At 33.8% G+C, this 20,819-nt stretch overlaps 2 protein-coding genes across 2 annotated transcripts; both read right to left on the bottom strand.

The window, feature by feature from the left end:
• Nucleotides 1–3,370: 3,370 nt before the first annotated feature.
• Nucleotides 3,371–5,339, bottom strand: LOC147486308 (zinc finger BED domain-containing protein RICESLEEPER 2-like). The gene is made up of 2 exons (XM_086572911.1): nucleotides 3,874–5,339; nucleotides 3,371–3,781 (listed from the first exon to the last, which is right to left on the bottom strand). Exons 1-2 carry the CDS (start codon nucleotides 4,847–4,849, stop codon nucleotides 3,750–3,752), a joined length of 1,008 nt encoding a protein of 335 aa, XP_086429037.1. The 5' UTR covers nucleotides 4,850–5,339; the 3' UTR covers nucleotides 3,371–3,749.
• A 3,467-nt stretch (nucleotides 5,340–8,806) lies between these two features.
• Nucleotides 8,807–11,159, bottom strand: LOC147486307 (uncharacterized). The gene is made up of 3 exons (XM_086572999.1): nucleotides 10,853–11,159; nucleotides 9,719–9,859; nucleotides 8,807–9,085 (listed from the first exon to the last, which is right to left on the bottom strand). The coding sequence occupies exons 1-3, from the start codon at nucleotides 11,048–11,050 to the stop codon at nucleotides 8,933–8,935; spliced, it is 492 nt and encodes a 163-aa protein (XP_086429125.1). The 5' UTR covers nucleotides 11,051–11,159; the 3' UTR covers nucleotides 8,807–8,932.
• Between the last annotated feature and the right edge of the window lie 9,660 nt (nucleotides 11,160–20,819).

Genomic DNA, 20,819 nt, shown 5'->3' with positions numbered 1-20,819 from the left:
GATTGTGACTTCAAACCTTTTTCTGAACCACGACTATTTTGATAAGTGCCAACACTTATATAAGGTCGAGCTGTTTTTCAGTTCCGATAGGATTCTTCTCCAACTCCAACTTTATCTATACTCTCAATTCTTATCTCATCCGAACACTTTGAGTCCAATTCATATTTAACTACCTTTTATTTTTATTATTACTAAACTGCCCCTACGTTTAATTTTTAACGGTATAATCCAAGTATCGCAATTTCGTTGGCACGCATCGTCGAATTCAAATTTCGCATTATTATTACGGACGTTGCTCGCAGGTTTTCGCAATCGATTTCTTTTGCAATTATATTTCTGTGCATATTTTATTTTTTTCTATGCCTTTTCGGCCATCTTTTATTTAATTACATTGCGTCCTATATACGTTAATTTGACATTATGTCGTTTCCGATAAATTCACGAGTTTTTTCCGATTGTCATTTTCCTATCGTTTACGTTCACACGACACTTTCGTATACGTTAATTTGACATTATTTCGTTTCCAATAATTCACGAATTTTTTCCGATTGTCCATTTTCCTATCGTTTACGTTCACACGACACTTTGTTATACATTCCGCTTGCTCTTTTCTTATTCCAAGTTTTCCTTGATTTTTCTTCTCTTCTTTGCCATGTGAACTTTGTTCGCATGACAAAGAGGGGGCGGTGTTTCGACCCCCACCTACGTGGCGAACGTCCATTGGTAGGAGTCTCTATTTTATTCATTTAATCGACAGGGCTAAAGCCCAATTTGCAATACCATGGATCAATGTACGGGCCCATTAACTCATGTGTCTAAAGCTGAACCTTAGCCACATGGCTTTGCCACTAATGTACATTGATTTATGTCCAGATTCATTTCTTATCAAAGAGATAATTATCAGTTGAGAGTTATATTATATCACAATGACTCAAGCTACAAGAATACTTGAGCTACAAGGATTCTCTACTCTACCTATATAAATACAAAACTATTTTTCATTTAGAACTACGTTCTTGAGACTTGATCCCACTTATAATTTGGGTACGTAGGCAACCGCAAGGTACAGTCTCATCATTCCCCCGATCACCATCATTTTTCTAATTACTTTTCTACGTTCTTCGTCTTTTTCATCAACACTTGGTGTTTTGATCATATTTGGTCGAAACAGGGCTTTCTCATAGACTCCTAAAAAAACACCCATTCCACAGCCTTTCATACGAATCCTAATAAAATAAAATTCTTAAAACCTACTAAACCAAAAACTCGACTTCTTATATCAAACTCACTCTCAAACTTAGCAAACAAACTTTCTTAAAACTCTCAAACTTAGCAGCCGAGTTAGATTTTGAAAGCTATCAGCATTCAGAAAAACAAATTATCAGCCACCATCCTATTCATGTAAGTTGTTCTTTAACACATTGTCAAGCTAGGTAATAGGGAATACACTTTGGTAATATATTGAAAGCTACTTTTCAGTCTCTCACACCACTAATTAATTGATGTTATGCCATATAGCAATTTTAATATGCACATATATATTATAATTGTATTATGAGGCTGTCAGGACACTAAACTACGAATAATGAAATCCTTTTCATTTAAATTTGGTGGTGATTTTATAGATGTACAATACAAAACAAGACAAATTCAAAGCATACCAGGGGGTAAAAACGAAGAGTCAAATCCCAAAATATGGTATACCCACCCATGGCTCAGCATAATCTTTCTTTTTCTTCTAATGTAATAAATACCCCACCCATGGCTCAACATAATCTTTATTTTTCTTCTCATGTAATAAATACTGACCATCTGGAGAGGGGGAACACCAAAGTTATATTCACTAACTTTATCTGGTTAGATGGAATACCTGTAGTGGCATCGGGGAAAAACAGAGTAGAGACAATTGCCTCGGCAGCCCCATGAAACAAATCCCAAAAGACGGTATACCCACCCATTGCTCAGCATAATCATTCTTTTTATCTGGTTAGATGGAATACAGTGAAAATGAATTTTGCCTACAAGAAACAGGACCTTTAATGTTGAAAATAAGCAGAGACCAAACCAAAATTACATAGCCCATTTCAAAGCTCATAGACAAGTGTTTACAATATGTCTTATTTTCAAACCAAAGAAAGTTACACCCACCCACTAATTTAACATTTTGACCTACTATTTAAATCTCTATCGATGTGTCAAAAGTCCTAATCATTGATTTACATAGAGATACATGTCCGTGTGTATTGCAATGCAAACCAACATTATCCAAATAATCAATTAATAATAGTATGTCTAAAAGAAAAGTCCGTGTAACACTACTCCATTAAAAGAACTGTTGAAAAAAAAAATTCCAAAAAATATCATGTAACAAAAAATTGAAACCGGATCAAATGCATTGAACTAATCTAAAAAACTTAATTAAAATGGATGCAACTATACTTAACTTAACTCAAAAAATAATTAACGAAAAATCGGAAACTTTATATAAATGCATTGGGTTTTTTTTTTAAATAAACAATGAGGCCAAAACGATTTTATGGACAACTCGATGTTTAGACGACTACACCATCACAAAACTCCAACCAATTAATGGACCATGGGCCAAAGTTTGGGCTTTCGTAAAGTACATACATATTTAGAAGACTTTGGGCTTTTGACGTTATTCGTATATTTTTTGGGCTTAATACACTATTCATACATACAAAATACACTCTAACGCTTTGTTCAAACAATGTTGCAGCATATTCAAACAACATTATGCAAAGTTGCATACATGTTTGTAATATTTTAACTAAAAATTCCACAAACGTTGATAAATAGTAGCAGATAAATAATAGTTCGGTTAATACAAGTTTTATCGTTCCAATTCTTTGATTCTTCTTCCATCACAACTTAACGATTCAATAAGTACAAGTTTATATATCAATAAAAAGTTCTTAATAAATAATACTCAGACCAAGGACACATTTAAAAAAAAAAAAAAAAAACTCAACCACAATTAAATGAGTTAACAAACTTTATTATAGGCTATGTCTAAGGTGCAATATAGCCCTAAGAAGTGCACTATGGGCCTAAGCGATAAAATTGGATTGTATGCATCAATTTAGTTCAGATACACATTACCAAATGGGCTTATGACTTAAGTACACATTTGTATACAACCCACATTTTAATATAGTTTTAAAGTAATATTTTTTATACATAATAATAAAATGGAAAAAAAATCATATAAAAATGGTCCCCGTTTGTTGAACGGGTCCAAAAATCTAGTTATGATTAAAGGAACAGCAGCTCACATGTAGCCTTAAACAGCCAAAGCAAAACATATAACTAGGGAGCAAAATGACAAAACCATTATGGAAAAGTTAAATAAAACAACTACATCAAATTGATTAAGTTCCTCATAATGAGGATTTAATAACATTTACTCTTTTGGAGTTACATAAATTGAGATTATTCAATGTAAATAAAAATACAAATCTCTAAAGTTCATCCCGAACATCTTATTTTATTGAGATGATGTATGCAGCAACAGATCAATGCCTAGCTTTTATTCTTATAGTCAATGAACCATCCACATACATTCCATCGCTAAGTACCTGAAAATATTCCAGAAAAATACAATTAGACATGGTTAACAACTAAAAGGATGAGTATCACAATAACTTACTCTTGAATTAAATAATCCAATTATCTAACAAGGTAGACTAAGCTGAACCATTCCTACTGAAACAACTATAAAGATCAACTCAACCGGCATGGTTGCCTTCGATAATTTCAACTGGAAAATGTAAAATGTAAAGATATTAGAAGGCAAGAATTATGTATGGACTAAAATTATTATATGATATTATAAAGTAAAGTTGTACATACCTTCCTCCTCTTCATCGAAATCTTCATCCTCTTCAAGTGGTGAAAAAACGCGAAACCAATCTTGCCCACAAACTAAGCTTTCAACAAATCCAGGTTTCAGTTTACTACGAAAACGGTCAAGTATGCGACCTCTGGTACTAAAAGCTGACTCCGAAGTTATTGTTGACATTGGAATGACCAATATATCCCGCGCCATATGAGAAAGAACTCGGTATTTGGATTGATTTAGCTTCCACCAGTTCAATATATCAAAATTCTCATCATCACTTTCAGCTTCCTCACCAAGGTAACGTTCTAGTTTTGATTTGTTCAAAGTGCCTTGATGTTCTTGCAAGAATTGCCTATAAGCTTTCTTCACATTTGCTGCTTTCCCAAATGTAAATTTAGAACCACTATCACTACATTTGTCTTGAGACTTGTTTTCATCAACAGAGTAATTAGAAAGCAAAACAGAAGAACGATATTGTTTGTAAAGACGAACTATGACAGCTTTCACCTTGTCAATCTTGTCTTTAACTGTAGTCTCATCATGAATTTTCAAAAAGCAAAACCTCACATATTCCAACTTGTAACAAGGGTCCAAAACAATAGCAACCATTAAAAGCATATTAATCTTATCAATATTACCCCAATATTTGTTAAACTTCAACTTCATTTTTTCAGCCATGTTAGAAAAAGAAACAGTTTCACTTTTTGACCACTCATCTAAAAGTCCTTCAATGGCAAACACCTCATGAAAGTATGCATTAGAAGTTACATACCTATACCCTGACAAGCGTTTTGTTACCTTGTAAAACACTTCTAAGAACTTGCATAAATGGCTCGCTGTCTCCCAGTCATCATCAGTTGGCATCTCATTCCCAATTTTAGTTTGAAACTGTGGATCTTGCTCTTCTAAGCGATCAAACGCCTTTTGAAACTCCAAAGCAGATTGTAACATGAAGAATGTTGAATTCCACCTGATTGGGACATCCATACACACTGACCTGTTGCTGGAAAAAATTTCATGCTCAACACATTGGTTAAATCTCTGCAAACGTGAGGGTGAACTCTTCACAAACTTAACACAACTGCGAATTCGCTGCACCTCATCACGAACTTCATAAACACCATCTTTGACAATCGGATTCAAGATATGAGCACAACAACGGATATGAAAAAATTCACCATTCAATAACAAACCATTTTTTTTAATGAACTTCCTCTTTAATGATTGGACAGCTACATCATTTGAACTACAGTTATCCACAGTAATTGTGTTTAACTTATCGATTCCCTAAGATAAAAGACATAACTCAATAGCATTCCCAATATACTCACCCTTATGTGGAATTGGAACAACTCGAAAATTGATAATTTTTTTATGTAATTTCCAGTCCTTGTCAATATAATGTGCAGTGATGCACATATATCCAAGATTCTGGATGGATGTCCACATGTCAGTGGTAATGCATACTCGCTGATCAGTTTCTACAAACATCTTTCTCAACTTTTGTTTCTCACTTTCGGATACAATCTCGCAAGCTTTCCTAATAGTAGAGCTGAGACACGTCTTTGAACCTAGGTTGCATAAGGTTGCAAAAGTGTCTAAAGCCTTGATGCTCAACAAAATTTAACGGTAACCTCATCAATCATAATCATGCGAGCAAGGCTATCTACACATGCTTCTTGATCAAATTTCCAACTAGAAAGATTAGTTTCACCATCACTATTAGAGAATGACAAAACATGTTGTTTTTTATCCTTACTTGAACGATTGGGATTCAACTTACAGCTATTTGTATGCCTCCATAAGGTGCTAGTTCCTTGTGAATTAACAACCCCTAGACCTTTCCCACAAGATGATCCATCAGGCTTCAACACTTTCTTGTAGTGCTCCCAAACATCAGAAGTTCCTTTGTAAGGCTTTTTACGTTTCTTTGCTTCGTCCTCATGCTTAACATCAATCACATCAACAACAATTTCTTTGTTGTTATCGGTTTTATTATTTTCCGTCATTGAGAATGTTTATCCTGCAAGGTACAAATAAACAAACAATAAGACAAAATATTTCTTTTGGTTTCATACTTAGCAAAATATTGTGAAGAATTGAACAAACAATAAGACAAAAACGAAAAATACAGTAAAAAGAGAAGAATGATTCAATTACAAAGAACTCGACACCTTTTTTTCACAATTATATACGCAAATAGCACCGAAGAAGTTGCAATCTTTTGACGAAATCAAGGGGATTTGATTAATTGAGAGGGAAAGTAACGTGATTGATTGATTTGATTCCATAATCCTAGGATATTCTCAATTTTAATTTTGATAAGAATAAATCTATCGAAGGAAAGTGTATAATAGAAAGAAGGAATGTATATAACCTGAGCCCAGCCCAAAACCAAGTCGGGCTTTCACTTTACAAGACCGAGCCTAGACCACGGATCTAAAATGCAAGCCCAAGACCAACAAAAGTCGGGTTTTAGCCCATCGGGCTTGGGCTAACCTGACCCAAGTTCCACCCCTAGTTTTTAGTGAGAGGTATGCAGTATTCCGACTTTTGACTACACGTGCATTTTAAAGTCCCGCAAATTTATATTTCTCTTTTTGGTATGGATTAAGCATCTTCAATCTAATCAAGTAATCATACTCACAAATAGTCAAGTAGACATGTAGGAAGCTAAACAATAGAAATGTTTGTTGATGTCAAAACTATAAATAGGTTACTCTCACAAATTCTCTACTCTCCATTCTTCAATTTTCTCAACTAAACTATAATAACTAGTGAATAACAAAGATCTAAATTTAGAGACTTTATAGACAATGAAAGAAGATGTTGCTCTCACCAATGCTTAGTTACAAGTTGGTCAAGATGGTGTAATGGGAAATGAGCAAAATGCAAACAAATTTTGGAATATAATTTTAAATGTATTTCATGCAAATTTAAGAAGGATGACCAAATGCAACTTCAATGGAATGAAAAACCGGTGGGTTAACGTTCAATCCATTATCTATAAGTTTCATACTATTCTTTCTAAGATTCAAGTCTCCCCTCCAAGTAGCTATAATGAAAATGATATTGTAAGTGTCATTTACTTCTATTTTGTTATTTTGATTCACACTTGCATTTTTTAATTCAAATTTAGGTTTTTGTTAATTAGTAAGTTGAGGAAGCAATAAAAGCCTTTGAGATGGAACATGAGAATTAGAAGTAGATGCAATGCATATGGTGAAAACCTCACCCCAAATGGAAGAGAATACAATTGAAAAATAAAAATTTGACCTAACAAAAAGTCGACGTCAAACAATGGGGAGGGAGGTTTTTATCAACTCCAATATCAAGTAAAGCAGGTGCCGACTAGCAAAGTTGGTAAAACCTTTGAGTGATGATACCAAATGTCTGGGGATCAAACCCGCCAGCATCAAAGAGTTCCTGATCTCATTTAAAACAGGCTTACCAATCAAATATATATATATATATATATATATATATATATATAATATAATATAATATATATATAAATATATAAATAAATAAATATATATATATCGGTTTGGCTAGGTAGACATGCAAAAACGAAACAACCATCTTACAGGCGAACTCAAACCGTCAGATCACGTTTAAATCAAAACACTGAAATATATCTAAACACCTCTTACGAAGGGTTTTCTCTCTCCAATTTCTCCAAATCCAAACCAACAATTCTAAATTCAACATCTTCAACTTTCTCCATGAGTTTTCCCCACGAAGAACCATGCACCCTACTTTCGTTTGCGTTCGTCCATGATTGTTGCGACGAGTAACGGGTAAGAAATCTCTCTCTATCAGTTTTAAATGTGAAATTGAAGATACAAATTATTGTATTTGTTGATTTTGAGCCTATTACTTCTCCAAGTTATTGTTGCAATTAAAAGTTATAAGAAATCCTAGATGCAGCATGAAAATTGGGGTTAATTTCCAATACTCTCTATTTTTTTTAGCATTGAATGGTGAAATTCATGTTGAATTTTGCATAAATATAGTGTTTTTCTTGGCAAACTTTAAATCGATCCCTCTTGAATTTGCAAAAGTTTTATGTTGTTTGTTTTCTATAGTGCGTAGATTTATGATTTAGTCAATTTGGGTATGATTATTCATGCTTGATTTGTATGGTTGATTGATTCCAGTGTTTCTCATATATGTCGAAACAAGTTTGTCAGGTTTTTGGCATGTTTAGTACCTGATGGGTTTTTGGCATGTTTAGTACCTGATATTATTATTGAAGGGAAACCCAATTGCTTGAAAGAGATGATTGGTTTAAAACTTGGGTGTTTTGGAGATAAAAATATGTTTATGTGCACCACTATCTTACCCTAGTAATGGTCACAATGGTAACATCTTTGATCCATGATTCATTTATACGGACTCATTTAAATCTGAGCTCGAAAAAAGTTTTCATCAAGTTTCTTGTGAGGTACTATTTTGCCTTCTTCAAAGTGTCTGGTGTCCTTCAAAGCATCTCTTTCTCTATCACATTTTATAGAGAATTGTTGCAGGCGTTTGTTCTGTTAATTTGCAAAAGCAAGATTCTTTGTTTAATTTACCTTGTAACATATTTAATTTAAGTAAAATTGAATGCGGGTAAAATGTTAATTGGAAGTAGAATTGGTTAACTTAAGGGTGATAACTTCACATATCGACACATAATTTTCGTTATTTGCAATATTTTTGGTACTGCGTGTTATTTTTTTTATGGAATTTAGCTCAAATGGTAGAGCGCTTAAGAATGCTAGTGGATCTCTACTACATCTTAAGATATGGTGGTTCGAGTCCACCAATATCCATTAGTGCTAGTGGGTGCAAAAATTATGAGATTTTTATATTTTTCATGTGAAATATTTTGATTCTCACCTATGTATTGAGCTTTCTAATCGGCACCTATGTATGCATATAAGCAGGAAATACAAGAAGTTTCAATAAGGCTTCTCTACTATTTTTCCCAATACGAAATAGAAGGAATTGTACAGTTCCTTCTCATATATAAAGTAAAACAACTCAACCAATGGATTATGGTTTACATCAACTCCAATATAAATATTACATTTTGCTAACTTTGCTAACTTGTTTACCAAATAATGAATGTCGACCTTCTGCTATCAAATCCCCAGTTGCTTTATTTCTAAGGAGAACACTAGTTCCAAAGTAGCCTCTTTTTCCCCCTAAAACTCTTGATATTATCTCCAACTCATCCTGCTATTCCAAGAGCAATGTTAGTGTAAACCAAGACCCAAAATATCACCGAGATTTCTGAAATATTACCGATATATCCCCACCGAATATTGAATCTTTCTTTTGCCGATATATATCACAATTTCCGATATAATATATATATCGACCGATATATACTATATATCCGATATAAATTGTTGACTTTGACTAATCTTTTACCGATTTTTATTAATATATCAACGATATTTATGATATAATCGATGATATTTTTGATATTTTATGATATAATCAACGATATTTCTGATATATCGACATACAAAACAAAATTTTGACCGGTCAATAAAATGATATATATCCACCAATATATCCGATATATCTCGGTTTTTGGGTACACGATATATTACTCGAATACGATATTTTGGTCTTTGGTGTGAACACGTATATGTTACATGCCCTACTTACGAAATTTTCCATAGAAAAAGGAAAAAGCTTAGTCATAATTCATTTCATATAGTGTAGTTCAGATGATATTGCTAGAAGGAACACATCATCTATGTCCGGTGGTGCTCTTGAGTTCCGACACTATATATTACATCATTAACTTATTGAAGAAAAAGAAAGAAAATGAAAAGAGTCAAGGAATGTCTATCTTACATAGATCTTGGCAGTTGACAGGAAGGAAATTGACATGTCCACTGAAACATTCCTTGGAAGACCCTCGATATGAACTACAGCACCTCCAACCTCATCAATTAGATTTGCAATGGCACCTGAAGAAAAATTTCCATCTGTATTCTGCACAAATGGTTCAGAAATCAATATATATAGTACCAAACATTATAGTAATTAAGAAAAGGCCAGCTGCACATTCATCGGTTTTGCTTAACGATAGAGCCAGTTAGCACACTCATCTGTTTTGCTTAGTGATAGAGCCAGTTACTCAACACATTCACCAGTTTTGCTTAAAGAATGGAGCTAGTTAAAGCACTTTTATTTTGGTAAGGCTAGGAAGCTTGGTCATCCTTTTTTTTAATCCATTAAACAACTTACCTACATTGGAGCATTACTGTCTTACCAGATTGTTGGATCAAAAGGTGTGTCCGATTTTTTTTTTTTTTGCTAAAGATATATAGTGTCAGAAATTCAGTTACTGATTTTAAATGAGCATATTAAAATAGGGAGGTTTAGCTTCTTGTTAATGTTCCCTTTTAAGTAATTTTTTCATTTCCAAAGTTGGTTTGTTACACTTATAAGCAAGAAGATGACTGAAACAAATGTAACCAACAAAAGAGGGGAGATGCATTCGAACTTTCGAAGTTGTCAAGCTACAGGGATGGGACAAAACAGAACAAGATCTACGAAGTGGTTTGTTACTCTGTCCTGTACCTCACTTTCACTATTTTTTAATTCAATTTATATTCTCAATTTTCTACTTCTGTTTCTTTAGTAGCAGCTCATATACTTACATGAATAGAAAAGCCACCTTGGTATTTTCTTAGTCTCACTAAGGCTATAGAAGGATTGGCTAATAGGTTGTCGTGCCTTACTTTGGCTCATGTCTCTGTAGAGAAGCACACTTAGCTAGTCTTGACTTGAATCAAGAATTTCATTACTTCTTGCCTCCTCTTGATGGGCAACTTAGCAATAAAAACAGAAAACAAATCATGAATGAACAATAATAACAACTTGGGCATTCTTAATCTGACATTATAAACAATAAACGCATACATTTATTAAAAACCATACAAATGGAAAAACAAGACTCATTTAAGAGAGGGCTTGTCTTACAGTGAGTCTAGAAGGAACTTTGAAGCTGCAAACTACACAACCAGGTTCGACTCGGTCAACTCGGATTCCTTTTAGAGCAAATTTTTCGTAGAAACTTTTTTCGTATCCGGGTTCATGTTGACTCACTTTGAGTCCAGACACCGTTTCTGTTTCTTCTTGGGTTAACTCCATCGCATGTCTTGCTTTCTCCATTTTCATTCTTGACAAAATTTCCAGGGACTAGAAATGAAGAAGAATGCTAAGAGAGCTCACTTGTGAGTTGCTTACATGCTTCTCAAGTCGAGAGCTCACTTGTACCGCAAATTTATCTTTTGAAAAATAAATGCTTAACACGTTTTGAGCAAAATGCTTAACACGTTTTGAGCAAATTTAGTAGAAAAAGTGAAAAAGTGGTCCAAAAAAAATGGTCCCAAACTGAAACAGAAGCCAACGTTCCAACTTCGTTATCCAAATTTGTTAAAAAAACACAATTTATACACCATTATTTAATTTCGTGTATAGTTCATTGTTTTCTTTATCTTTCTCTTTGAATAGATTAATTAAGCATCTTCCATTTCAGTTCAGATACCGTATTATACTTTTCAATCTAGACACTAGAAACATAAGAGAAGCTAAACACTAGAAATGTTTGTTGTTCTCAAAAGTCAAAACTATAAATAAGTTAGGAGCTCCATTGCAATCTCGGAAGAATCAGGATACAATAAAGTACCTTACTCAAACAATGCGCATTGCCCTCTATTTCTTTTAAAAATGTCAAATCCTAAAATAAGCTTAAGGAGAAATTTAGAGAGCTTAGTGTAGAAAGGAAAAAACTAGAACCAAAGTGATTGATCTCATGAAAAAATACTATATAAATATTAAATATGTATGTGGCGAGTCAAAACTTTTCATACTCAACGTAATTGTTCACCTGAATTCACCAAAGAGCCGAAGATGGCACAATCTTTCAATTCCACGTACATCCACAATTTTTTATGGCCCTTTGTGAAGTTTAGGGTTGTTCTCTGTGGCAGCTTAATAGCTTATAAGACACTCTTTGTTCATAAGAGCTAAGGGACTTTTGTATTGCCCAAGGTTATCTAGAGGCAATCTTATTTGAAGATGTTTTGATTTTTAGAATAATCTAAATCCATTGTTCTCACATTTTTCTAATTTCACAAGCTATTTCATTTTCTTTTCGTCCTTCTTTGTCACATTAGAACGTGGTTTTTATGCCACGAGATTTTCGAATCATTGGAAAAACCTTGTGGATCCTTTTTTATATTTATTAACCAATTTTAGACACCCCAATTGGATTTCTTGTAAGAGTAGCCACCGGTGGGGAAAGGTTTTAACAAAATTGAGTTCAGTTTTTTTGTTTTCTTTTGTGTAATGCAGTAAGGCTAAGTCTAATGGTGCGCTATCCAACATATATGAGGAAAATTGAGATCTAATGGTAGGTCAAAACACTATCCTGCCAACACTATCGTTATTATTTTACATATCTATATCACCAGTTTAGCGAGATAGCATATGGTCTGCCACGTAGAAAACATTTCACACATGCCACTATCAAAAGCGGCTACAAAATGTATTGACAAAATTTTATTTTGAAAGAATTAAGTTTGTCCAATTACCTTTTTATCCATAATCTTTTATATTTTCAACATATTTTTGGTGATAAAGAGAGAGAATGGGGAGAAAAGGCAAAAAAGGTAGGGCATTTAATGCTAAAACACTACACGCATTTGTAAGCGGCGGCCAGCAAAAAAAATTTTGTTTTTCACACCCGCATTACCAATGGTGGCTAGGATGGGTTACTGTTTCAAATTACCCCAAAAACCATTGGGTCCATAAACACTTCCATTACCACCTATATACACTATACTCTTGTGGTTTGGTGTCAAAGCCGCACCAAACTATTGGACTTAGCCTAATACTAAAAGAGATAGAAAAACCGTAGTCAGACAAATCAAAATGCATAACAAGACAAATTTTTAGTTGACACTGTTACCAGGCCATCATTCAAAACCAAAGAAGAAGAAGGAATTCACCCTGTGACCTTTAAGGCTATTAAAAGAAACAAATCAGGAAGAGAATATTTGCTCAGAAAAGAAAAATAAGAAAAAGGATTAAACCTATTGCAAGTTTTAGATTGGGAGAATTCCTAGAATGTATTATCATCTGCTCCCTCCAAATCCTCTATATATTTCAGGTCTTATAAAGATTGTTAACAGCTGATGAAATTGTTAGAATATTTGTATGAACATAGCAACTAAAGTAGAACAGAAGGAACAGTAGACAAGGACAGCAATAACAGGTAACAACCAAGGTGCGGATTAGGCTATCCTTAAGGAAAGATTTCACCCCTTCCAGTGGTGCAAAAAGACAGCAGTGACGTCTTCCTCACAGGATTTAATGGTTAACAGCAGTCTGACTTTGCATTAGAACAGACTACCCTCTAGAACAACAATATAACTCTCTCGGCTACAAGAAAAAGAGAAGAAGAATAGGGCAGGTTATGGTTTTTGTTTCTTTGAGATGGATTTCTGATATGTTGAAGTCTTTTCTCTCTATGGACTCATAGTCCTATTTATAGAGGTTAGGTCGGTCTCCTAAACAGATAAGGAAGAGAGACCAACTCCTAATAGAACACCGAAACTTGCTGCTCAAGAAAAAAGCAAAACAAGTTTAGGCCAGTAAGCCCAAGCCCGAACCCTACCCAATGTGGTGGATAACCAATGTGAGACTATCTACTATGCACTAAAGTGGAGAGAACACCCTTTGTTCATCTCCTCCACTTTGCACACACACACTAGTATTTAGAAATACACAAGAGATTCCAACAATCCCCCACTATTTCAAAATATTAATAGTCCCCCACTATTTTAGAATATGATATATATTACAAAAGAAATGGGTTAACGAAATGCCAGAGAGAATCGAAAAAATAATACATAAGATACTGGTGCTTTACGGGCTTAAACCAGTCATAGGGTAACATGTTTTATAATACGTGAAAGTGGTGGATTAAAAAATCTTTGAACCAACATTCCCTTGTAGTAAAATAGATCACATGCACCCACACTGCTCTTTCATTATATGCCTGTTCTGCGGTAGTGTTGCGCTTTTTGGCCCTTGCGCTGCCTGTATTCTATGAATGCTCTAGAGTACTTGCCCGTATACTCATAAGAACCGACCCATTTCTACATTCACGTAGGTGGATTTCCATCAGGTGTACATTGCAGTTTAAATACACCACCTCATTAAAATATGAGATATGGAATCCAATAAGAGTTAAAGAACTTATCCTTACTCACTGCAATTTTAGTTATACAATGTGTACTAAGTACCATCTCGCCATAGGGTGGAACGTCTCATAAATAAAGAAGACGATAGTACAGCAGGACGACGAAGCGACTTGTTTTTTCCTTTGAACCTACTTCATGGGATCTCCAATCACATAGGTAGGGTTGCTGTCAGTGTTACCCTATATATGGGCATAAGTCCCATCCCCCTCGACGTATAACCACTTGCCTCCAAAGAAGTGGTGCGGTCAGACATGTGGCCAAATTAAGTTCAACCTAACATAATCTCTAGCAGCTGCTTGATTAAGTTATATCTCAAACTTACATGTATTCTTTTCCCATTGCACATAGGGTAACATGTCTTAGCTATTGCAATGAGACAGTTGCAAAACATATACACATCAGGAGGCTGTTTAGAGCAAATGGAAAGATTTGCCAAGAGGTTGCTAACCCACTCAGCATCATCACATACCTTTTCTAAGGCGATTAGCTTGGATGATATCCAAGACACTCAATTTCCACCAAAGGTAAACACATAAACATTACTGGATCCAGGTTTATAACATATTACCCTTCCAACAATGATGGAAATCTACTAAATATCGATCCTAATCAATGGCTCGCTATAATACTTGGATAATCGACAATATACATCAAAGTTCCTTATAAGGACACAATGGGTTATCATTTCGATGCCCATTAATGTAGGCAATGTCATGTCTCACATACATTATCCATCAAGTACAATAGGCTACTAATGATATTGACATATTTAGTATGAGAAAACACAAGGAGATTATTTTTCATAAGATAGATATTTGCCACAAAAGGTGTTAACACATGCTTACTATCATAATATCCATACTTTTCAATGAAAAATATTTCTACTAAGTGCTATAACAATATAATGAGACCAACATAAGTTTTAATTCCTATATTCACTAGTCATTCAATTCTGTAGTGCCCAAAATTCCCTTATACCTTCCTCGGGTTTAACGTTTAAGGTTTAAAGGCTTCAACCATATTCAAACGTCCAACATCTTAACAACTGAATATAGCAGTTATAGAAATGAGTTTAACAACATAATGAACTATCGTTTTCAATGATGGTCTATTATGTGTTTCAAATAGGAATTTCTCTATCTCATACACATTCTTAATGCTAGCACTCATGATATTAAATCATCTAAACAAACAGAGATTAACACATATGTCTTGTTTTACTCTAAAGAAAGTACATATTTTTTATCAACAACAGTACTTTGACATCCATATGACACCAATATGTTGTTGAATTGCTTATGCCATTTATAGGCGTTTGAATCAACTCATACAAATATTTAACTAAATTGTATACCTTAAACTCATCACCTGGTAATACTTGGTATTGTAGTTTCGCACAACTACTCAACTAGAGTCTTTAGAATTCTGTAGAAGAAATTCTAGTTATATGAGCAAGGTTTCAAAGTAATATAAATTTTGTCTTTGATTGAAACCCCTTAACTATTATTATTAGTCTTGTATTTTGCAATATAACTATCACGTTTTAGTTTTCTCTTGAAGATCCAATTCAACCTATAGATCCCCCAATAAAACAAGAGTCCAGTTTAGAGGAGTTGTATCCTTCAAAAAGGACACTTCTCATAGACAAACAACTTCATTATAGGTTAATGAATCTTCTTCAAGAAACATATAAACATCATCACCGTGAATGGTGGATATACTCACTGATAATCTTCCAAATTTTTTGTTCATAAATTATGGGATCCTCTTATGTAGTTCATTATGAACATCCAACCACTCTATGCCAATTTTACATAAAGCACATCCTCAAAATAAAATTAGCATATAAGATATTCAATAATAGTGTGGTATCTACAAGATTGTTATCACGCATGACAACTAAAACAAACATCACTATTATGAGTTTCACCAATGAACATCTACTAGATAGTTCTAGGTCTCAAAAAAATATTTCTTTTAAATTCATTCACAATAGTCTTGGCAAGTCTTGGCAAGACCCCCACACACACACACACACATTTTGAAGCATTTTTGGATAGGCCCAAGACCTTTCCATACTTTGTAGTTCAGTGTTTTTCCAGTTATCTTGTGAGGTAAACTTTGCTAAAACAGTGTCATGCATATGGGTCACAACTCCCCACAGTTCAATGGTTACTCAACCTAATAAAATTTACATGCAAAACACAGTATGCCGCTACAAATACTAAAAGAAATAACAACAATAATATGCACTCTTATGACAAGAATATACTTTACTCAAATCTATGATTATGGATCATATTAAACATAGTCATATTATGTTCATACTATCTATATGAAAGGAAATCCACAAGTGATTCAAATGAATTTTAAAGAATAGAAGAATTAGATGAAAAAGGTTTTACCCAAGATAATATCATTATCATTCTTCTTTTCATCATTCAACATTCCAACTTACATAGAGAGACAATCCACACACTTGTACATCACCTTGGCTATTTATTCATAGTCATAGGAGGATAATGCCTAATAAGACAATCCACAAGCGTTACATCTCCTTGTCTAAAATAGTCACTGGAGGATATTATCTAAGAAGACAATCCATAACCTTACATTTCCTTGACTAAATTAGGTTTAGGAGGATATTGATCGTTTTCCATATTGTTTCTTCTCATAAATAACGATGCTCATTACTTAATAATATATGACATGGTTAAGCTTCATGTTAATGTTAAATAATGCATTCATGCCAAACATGGTTAATATCATATCATAGGTTTAGGAAAATTAAACTTTAATTGTACCCCTTACAACAAAATGTATACGATATTAAGCAAATCTAGCCACTAAATATACAAAACAACTAAGGACTCCACCTCTTCTCCTTACATGAGCTCAAGCAAGATAGGATACCCTATCAACAATACCTAAAGTACTACCACAACATCCAATGATTCAACCCATTAATGTCTTCAACTAGAAAATTTTACCAATAAACTATCATCAAGTTCAAAGTAAATCTACGGTGATTAATATCTAAAACTAGCATACTTCACAACTTTAACATTTGCTATATTGGATATAAGCTATAAGTTACTTCATCTAACATGTATTTTTATAACAGTACAATTACAACCATCGTCTAACAACACGTACACTCAATAGAGGTAAGCAATTATGCATTGAATACATTATAATTACTATCCAAGATTTGAGTGTGGTTGATATTAACTATCTTAAGGTCTCTTTAGACCATCTACATACATCTGCATATGTACAAAGAAAATTAATAACAAACTACTTCTAGTCCAACCAATTAATATCTTAGTAATAAACACGTATAATTTGTTGACTAGGTTATTAAAGAAGTTTAAGCTTAGGGATTTTCCTGCTAAGAAAAACTAGCATGCAACTCAAGGCAAGAATATTACCATATAATCAAACCAAAAGAATTGCAAAGAGTGAAATAATACAATACCTAACCGATTGAAAAACCGGATTACCATATTTTCCTCATTCTAGAAAAACATTTCAAAAGAACTATAATTCTGAACCATCTCAGGACGAATTGGGTATCAAGCCTTCTACCACTAGAAAGATCTTTGAATCAGCTATCCAACACAAGAAGCAGATCGCAAAACCGAGCTCTGAGCTAAAAGTTACAGCAGTTTCCGTAACGAGTGAAGTAGCTGTCAAAAAGACGAACTTTGACGTTTTTTCTTGATAGAAATCTCATATTTGACTCCCACAAATGTAGGAGAAAAGTCTACAACCATATAGGGTTTGATAAACCACAAAAGATCAATAAATATTCAATCTTTAATTGGTTTCCCTAGCAAAAACAAAATTATTAGAAAATTTCTAAAGTCATAACCCAATAACTCAAAGTAAAAAACTTATATTTTGATTGTCGTATTAAAACACTCTCATTTGTTCTACTACGAAAATCTTTCTTTAAGATTGTTAGAATATTTGTATGAACACAGCAACTAGAGTAGAACAGAAGGAACAGTAGACAAGGACAGCAGTAATAGGTAACAACCAAGGCGCGATTGCCTGTCCTTAAGGAAAGATTTCTCCCCTTCCAATTAGTACGAAGGCGAAAATGGCGCCTTTCTCTCACAGAATTCAATGGTTAACAACAGTCTGACTTTGCACTAGAACAGACTACCCTTTAGAACAACAATATAACTCTCTCTGGCAGCTATAGGAAGAAGAGAAGAAGAATAGGGCAGGTTATGATTTCTGTTTCTCTAAGATGGATTTTTGATTTGTTGAAGTCCCTTCCCTATATGGACTCACAGTCCTATTTATAGAGGTTAGGTCGTTCTCCTAAACAGATAAGGAAAAGAGAACAACTCCTAATAGAACACCGAAATTTGCTGCTCAAGAAACACTACACCAGAAATGGCTGAAAACGATGGTTAAAGCCGTCCTAAATTGGGATTTACGACGGAATATGTTGTCTCACAGATCGTCGCAAATTGCCCTGTCGTTAATATTAACGACGGTTCTAGACGCCTTAACGTGAATTAAAAATACGGGGGTAAAGATCTGTTATTGCCGTCGCTATTATTTTATGTAATTTTAACAACCGGCCATAAATCACTTTTTAATTTTGGCGCTTAATTTTCAAACTTGAGACCCTAAATTGCGTCGCCGCAAAATTGTGTCTTAGTTTTAGCTTTAGGACATTCTTTTCATCGCATTTGCAAATTGGGAAAATCAATTATGGAGTCCGACACCTTTGTCGCTCCCTTTTTTGTAGTTATTTTATTGAAATAATATTTTTTCCTATAGAATCTAGTTTTTCTGAATACTCAAATTAAATTATTCATGATCACCATTTGAACGACATAAATGGTAACATACTAAAATATTGCATAAAAAATTGATAAATAATACATTGATATTTTCCAAAGTTTACAAGTTTTTGAGCTTTATAAGTTTAACATCAAGTTTTTTAACAATGTATAGACATAGTATGCTATACTTTGCATGAAAGTGAGTCTTGATGATTCCTTGTGGTCTCTCACAAGACTGCAAACACACGATGCAATCATATTATTATCTACATAAACTCTAAGCATCATTAGTTGAAACATCTGTTTGCATAAAAGAATACCAAGTCAAAACAAAGGCAAAGTACCATACCACCTTAAATTGTCTATGTCATTTCTACAAAGGGTAATCAAGTATCTACAGTTTAAGGAAGTCTAGCTTCACAAGGAATCATTGACAACATATGCAAGTGAAAAAATAAAGAACGGGTTTAGTGTGGAGTTATAAGCATCCTTTAAAGTGCTCCCCCAATGTATGTACTCGGACACTCGTTTTAGTAATGGATAAAAAAGAATAAGGAAAAAAAAAACACCATAAAATTCATCCGGCGAATTCCAAGTGACATGGTACTTAGCCACCAATAATCATGTCCACTCATGAAAATACTATGCGTTCTGTAAGCATTACAACTACAACAAGAAACCAATGAGTACACTGAGAAATAATACACCAAAGTGGCCCAAGGTCTTGTGTACCAACAATGTTACTAAAGAAATTGTGAAATCAAATTAGTCTTTGTTTTTTTACCAAAAAAAAAGGTAAGTTTTTGTCTAGGCTTAGGTACTGTCCTCTTGCATTCATTAATGGTTTATGCGATAAACATCCAAAAAGACGATACAAAAACAAGTAAAAACAGAATAAAAGGCACTATTGGAACTAATTCAGAGAGAATATTACTTGTCGGGTGCGCTTAGCTTTTAAGAAAAGTATAACCTTTATGACCCATGCAAGTAGGAACTATGAGCCCACCGAGGAAAAGTAGAATGAAAAGCAATTTATAAGTCGCCTTTTGCCTTTTGTAGAACAGAAAAAGAACTTACCGCTTGGAACTCTCGATACTAAAGTTAAATGAATGAAGAATTGCAAGCTACACAAATTAAATAAGCAAGTCTAACTAATCATACTCTTCCTAAAACCTAAAAGCACAATAGAAAGACATAAAAACTAACCGAAAGGACAATAAATGGAAGGTTACTTAGTAAGCATGCATATCATGTCATACACGCAGGAATTCATAGCAAAGCACCTCATCATGAACGGAACTGGGTGAGCCAAGAGGTGGTTCTCTTTAGAGAAAAATCGCTTCTCTTTTGCCATTCAAGCAAGATATATAAAATCTATCGATATGTAATTAAGGTCTCATGACCTGCAAGGCACAAAAAAATTGCGACGAGATAGTTTGAGAAATAGGAAAGGAATCGGCTATATAACTAAACTAGTTAATATCAAAACTTGGTAAAGTGACAATAAATACTTTAAATGTATTCAGACCTTTCTACTACGATATTACTAGGATATTCATGCCTTCATTGTCTCACCTGTTTACTAAAGGAAGTTCCAATGAGATAAATATAAAACCTTCAACCACCTATCTTCGATAAAACCACGCCAGTTCATGTTGACTAGTACTTAATGAGCTTAAGAATTAAATCCAAAGATGTTTAACGCACACAATTGTTGGAACCTCATACTTTCGATTTCTTTTTGCTATCCACCAATTACAATAGCATTTTTAAGTATGGCCACTCATGTCAATTAAAGAATCCCATCGGCAATTAAGAACTTAAGAACCATGATTAAAATAATAATAATCTAGTCATAATCAACTACAAAAT

This window comes from Coptis chinensis, chromosome 7, assembly GCF_015680905.1.
Source record: "Coptis chinensis isolate HL-2020 chromosome 7, ASM1568090v1, whole genome shotgun sequence".
Classification (NCBI taxonomy): Eukaryota; Viridiplantae; Streptophyta; class Magnoliopsida; order Ranunculales; family Ranunculaceae; genus Coptis; species Coptis chinensis.
This window is presented reverse-complemented; position numbering and strand designations above follow the sequence as displayed.

What these genes read in the sequence shown, in the direction of transcription:
- LOC147486308 (XM_086572911.1), bottom strand. Translation starts at nt 4,849, where the DNA reads ATGGATGTCCCAATCAGGTGGAATTCAACATTCTTCATGTTACAATCT. An exon ending in TTTCGATGAAGAGGAGGAAG is followed by an intron (nt 3,782 to 3,873) that starts GTATGTACAACT and finishes TACATTTTCCAG; the next exon opens with TTGAAATTATCGAAGGCAAC.
- LOC147486307 (XM_086572999.1), bottom strand. Translation starts at nt 11,050, where the DNA reads ATGAAAATGGAGAAAGCAAGACATGCGATGGAGTTAACCCAAGAAGAA. An exon ending in AAGTTCCTTCTAGACTCACT is followed by an intron (nt 9,860 to 10,852) that starts GTAAGACAAGCC and finishes CCATTTGTGCAG; the next exon opens with AATACAGATGGAAATTTTTC. An exon ending in TGTCAACTGCCAAGATCTAT is followed by an intron (nt 9,086 to 9,718) that starts GTAAGATAGACA and finishes TTGGAATAGCAG; the next exon opens with GATGAGTTGGAGATAATATC.